This window comes from Primulina tabacum, chromosome 5 (genome assembly GCF_025594145.1).
Source record: "Primulina tabacum isolate GXHZ01 chromosome 5, ASM2559414v2, whole genome shotgun sequence".
Taxonomy (NCBI): domain Eukaryota; kingdom Viridiplantae; phylum Streptophyta; class Magnoliopsida; order Lamiales; family Gesneriaceae; genus Primulina; species Primulina tabacum.
Genome location: NC_134554.1, coordinates 38152677 through 38156051, shown reverse-complemented (window position 1 = coordinate 38156051; position 3375 = coordinate 38152677). Strand labels below are relative to the sequence as shown.

At 38.1% G+C, this 3375-nt stretch overlaps 1 protein-coding gene across 2 annotated transcripts; it reads right to left on the bottom strand.

The window, feature by feature from the left end:
• LOC142547588 (transcription factor bHLH62-like) lies at positions 1-2725 on the bottom strand. 2 transcript variants are annotated; one of them, XM_075655950.1, is made up of 7 exons: positions 1719-2725; positions 1387-1563; positions 1153-1287; positions 1000-1071; positions 741-905; positions 545-629; positions 1-446 (listed from the first exon to the last, which is right to left on the bottom strand). In XM_075655950.1, the coding sequence occupies exons 1-7, from the start codon at positions 2502-2504 to the stop codon at positions 403-405; spliced, it is 1464 nt and encodes a 487-aa protein (XP_075512065.1). In that variant the 5' UTR covers positions 2505-2725; the 3' UTR covers positions 1-402. The 2 variants fall into 2 exon arrangements, with proteins under 2 accessions (XP_075512065.1, XP_075512066.1); XM_075655951.1 differs by having other exon boundaries at positions 1-443.
• Between the last annotated feature and the right edge of the window lie 650 nt (positions 2726-3375).

The following is a 3375-nucleotide window of genomic DNA, read 5'->3' as shown; positions in this document are numbered from 1 at the left end:
AAATAAAACTTCCAATTCTTTTATTAAATAATTGTGATAAATGTTTAAGAAACATTGGAGGAAAAAAATGTAACTCGAACACAGTTTCTGACTTGGCTACAAGAACATGCTACATCTGACTTTCCATGTGTTTTCACCATTTAATACACGATTAGTTCTTGATTTCACAGCAATGGAAATTTGTAAAAATAAAATAAAAATGAACTCCAAAGAATCAAATCATCTCCAGAATTCATCAAGAAAATAAACATCAAGAATCCACGAGAAAAGGGATCCCTTCTCCTCAAGAATTCGCCACCGGATTCTCTTGAACTACATGTCCTTGATATATACAGAAGCCACTCTCTGTCTCTCGGGGGCTCGAATGAATTACAGTTAACAATGCCGGTGATTATGTACAGATCACGGCTCGACTTTCATGTGAGTCGTCGTGGGGAGAGCCCCTGCTGCATTAAGGATCGAGAACAAGATATCACATTTCTGGCTTCACATTAGTTAACAAGCTGTGCAATTCGAATGCTCTCTCTTTAAAAAGATCACTCACCGTGAAATGTTTGAGTTGGTTCTTGATTTTGGCCAAATCCCATCTGCACAATGCTGTGGAGGTCGTCCTCCCAGAACGTCGAAACCTAAACAAATTGATCCGCATAGTCAGATATCATTCATAACAAGAAATTTACCATCAAAACTATCATGTGTGTGTGTGTGTTTACAGTTCTTATCAGGGATTGGTGTTTTACTTGAGAGGAAACTTGGCTAAAACTTTCTATAGAAGGCAATTGACCGGTTAGGTTTCGGCCTAATGCCAGATTGAAATTGTTCGCCTGGAAAGGTGCGTCAGATTGAAAAGCATAGCCATGTGTTGAATAAACGTCCTGAGGCAAAGATCCGCGAGCTTGAAACATCTGAAAATTGGTAATTCGTACCGATTATTAGAATAAAATTAAAGAGAAAATTTTCCGACTTTCGAAAATCTTTTGGGGGTGAAATGTTTCTTACATCCTTGGACATGAGAGCTTCCATGTTGATGTCCATTCTTGGATTGACAATAGACAATTTCATCGAAAGAAACTACAAAATCACAAGTGAAAAAGCATTAGTAACATGTCAAGATTACTATAGAAACACACTTTTTGGAGATTCTTGATTTACCTCAACTTGCCTCTGTAAAGATTGCACATAATTGATAATCTCATCTAGCATCACAGCTTTTCCAGTCACCTTATTGCAACCTGGCACAAGATCTTGTAAGAATTTCATTCTTTCACTGATCTTTTCTCTTCGAACCTATACGAAAAACGACAGAAGAAAATCAATAAGCATTGTTATACATATACAAAAATGAAATGGAAGAACTAATTGTAGAACATTTTCTTGATTTCATACTCTTTCAGCAAGACTGTGAGCATCTGTAGCCTGCCCTCTTCTAGCCCTCACATGAATATAGTCCTTTGGAGCCTCCAAAGGCTTTGAATTACTATCATTCGACTGCTTTTGATTCGGATTACCATCTTCAGATTTGGTTCTTTTTGTATTTGAACCACTGTTTTCTGATTTAACAACCTACAGAAACAAGCCCCAGTCAGTCAACCTCAATCAAATATCCAAGTATAATTCTTCAATTCAAATACTAATTTACTCATCAAGAAGGCCACAAATCAAATTTTTCAGACCAAGGGGTTCAAAAATTCAAGAATCTTAAAAAGAAATAAGCTCACATTGGCATCTTTAGTAAGAGTGGATGAAGGTGTTTCTTTAGCTTTCCCCCTCTGAACTGATTTCCTCTTCCTTGAATTGGCATCATTCTGAGCAACCAAACCAGTTTCCCCACAAGGGATCTGTTCAGAAACCGAAGAATTCTCCCTCGAATCCCCAATTTCCCCGTTTTCATTCGCCGGAACCCCAACAGGTTTCTTCCCACAAGCCGAAACTCGCAATGCTGAATCCCTGTTTTCTTGAGCTCCCATCAAATGCGATCCCGGAAATTTTAGAGAATGGCTGCTTGAAACCCTGGAAAGCTTGTCCGGGTCCAACTTGGAACCCATTTCATTGAACCCCATGTTCCCAAAACAAGAAAATCTTGCAGCCATGTCCACAAAACCAGGATCAGATGAAAGTGGGACTAATTTCGGAAGAGGAGGAAAATGGCTTCCTGCGATATGCGGATTCCCTCGAAATTGATGATTTTCCATCATCAAAAGGTTCGGCTTTGGCGGGGAACTCAGCGGAGTACTGTAACAAGAAGTGTTGGCACTGTCGTTAAACTTGAAAGTCTTTTGAGGAGAAACCTCCCCTGAATTACAAATGGTCCCAAGTTTGCCAATGAGCTCCTTCAACACCGTGTTGTCTCCGTTCTTATAATTCCCCGAAGACGCAGTCGGGGAAGAAACCATAGAACTCAATGCCGATTCAAAGGGGTCATTTTGATCCAAAGAAACCTCCCAGCTCGGACTGAAGAAGCTGCAGTTCAGCTCATTGAGGATAAGGGGCCTGTTCTTCTCCATTACAGTGTCTGAAAAACAGAAATCTGCACGGGAAATGAGAAATCTTTCCACTTTTGGAACGAATTCGAAAGCGGGAAGTGGGGCAAAAGGGAAGAAAAGGTGGGTTCTAGTTCAATCTTTTTGGTGAATTGGTGAGAGAAATGCTGTGACTGAAAAGAGAGTCGGAGGAAAATGGAGGAGAGCAAGTGAGGAGAAAGCAAGAAACAGCGATAGATAAAGGGAACCCAAAAACACAGTGTTTGACCTTTTATACGTATATCGTATGTATAGGTTTGTATAGCTATGTATGTACAAAAATCTGTGCGTGGATGAGATGCGTAGCCGGTGCCATTGATTTTCAGAGAGAACAAATGAAAGATTTCATCTGATATTTGATTTGAACACAATCATTTGGTGTTATCCTCAATTTTGTTTCACTCTTTCAATAAAATTCAAGCATTCATAATACAGAAATAAGTCGGGACCGATTTGGAATAATTTCAATAATTATTTTCGGTAATATATTTTAGAATTATAGAACGATCGAAATACATTATGTTATATTATAGAAGTTACGGCGAAATCTATCGACTAAAACACCATATGCGACGCTTATATAAATCGATAATTTTCTTTATTAACCATATAATTTGAATTGTGTTTTACTCAACATCAATGTATATGCCGGTTCAATCTGAGTGTTATACGAAGAGACGTGAAACAAAAGAGACTATGGCTAGTTTATCAGTTATATGTGTTTTTTTAGTAAGTATCTTGTAACACGGTCTCACATATCTATACTCGTTAACACTGATGTAACCAGAAACTTTCATGTGGTGGATAAAAATTTTATTTCAATAAATATATATACACAAAAAATAAATACATGGTA

Coding starts and splice junctions, on each gene's coding strand:
- LOC142547588 (XM_075655950.1), bottom strand. CDS start 2,504: ATGGAGAAGAACAGGCCCCTTATCCTCAATGAGCTGAACTGCAGCTTC. Junction 630..740: donor TTAGCCAAGTTTCCTCTCAA/GTAAAACACCAA, acceptor CAATTTGTTTAG/GTTTCGACGTTCTGGGAGGA. Junction 447..544: donor ACCAACTCAAACATTTCACG/GTGAGTGATCTT, acceptor TCCTTAATGCAG/CAGGGGCTCTCCCCACGACG.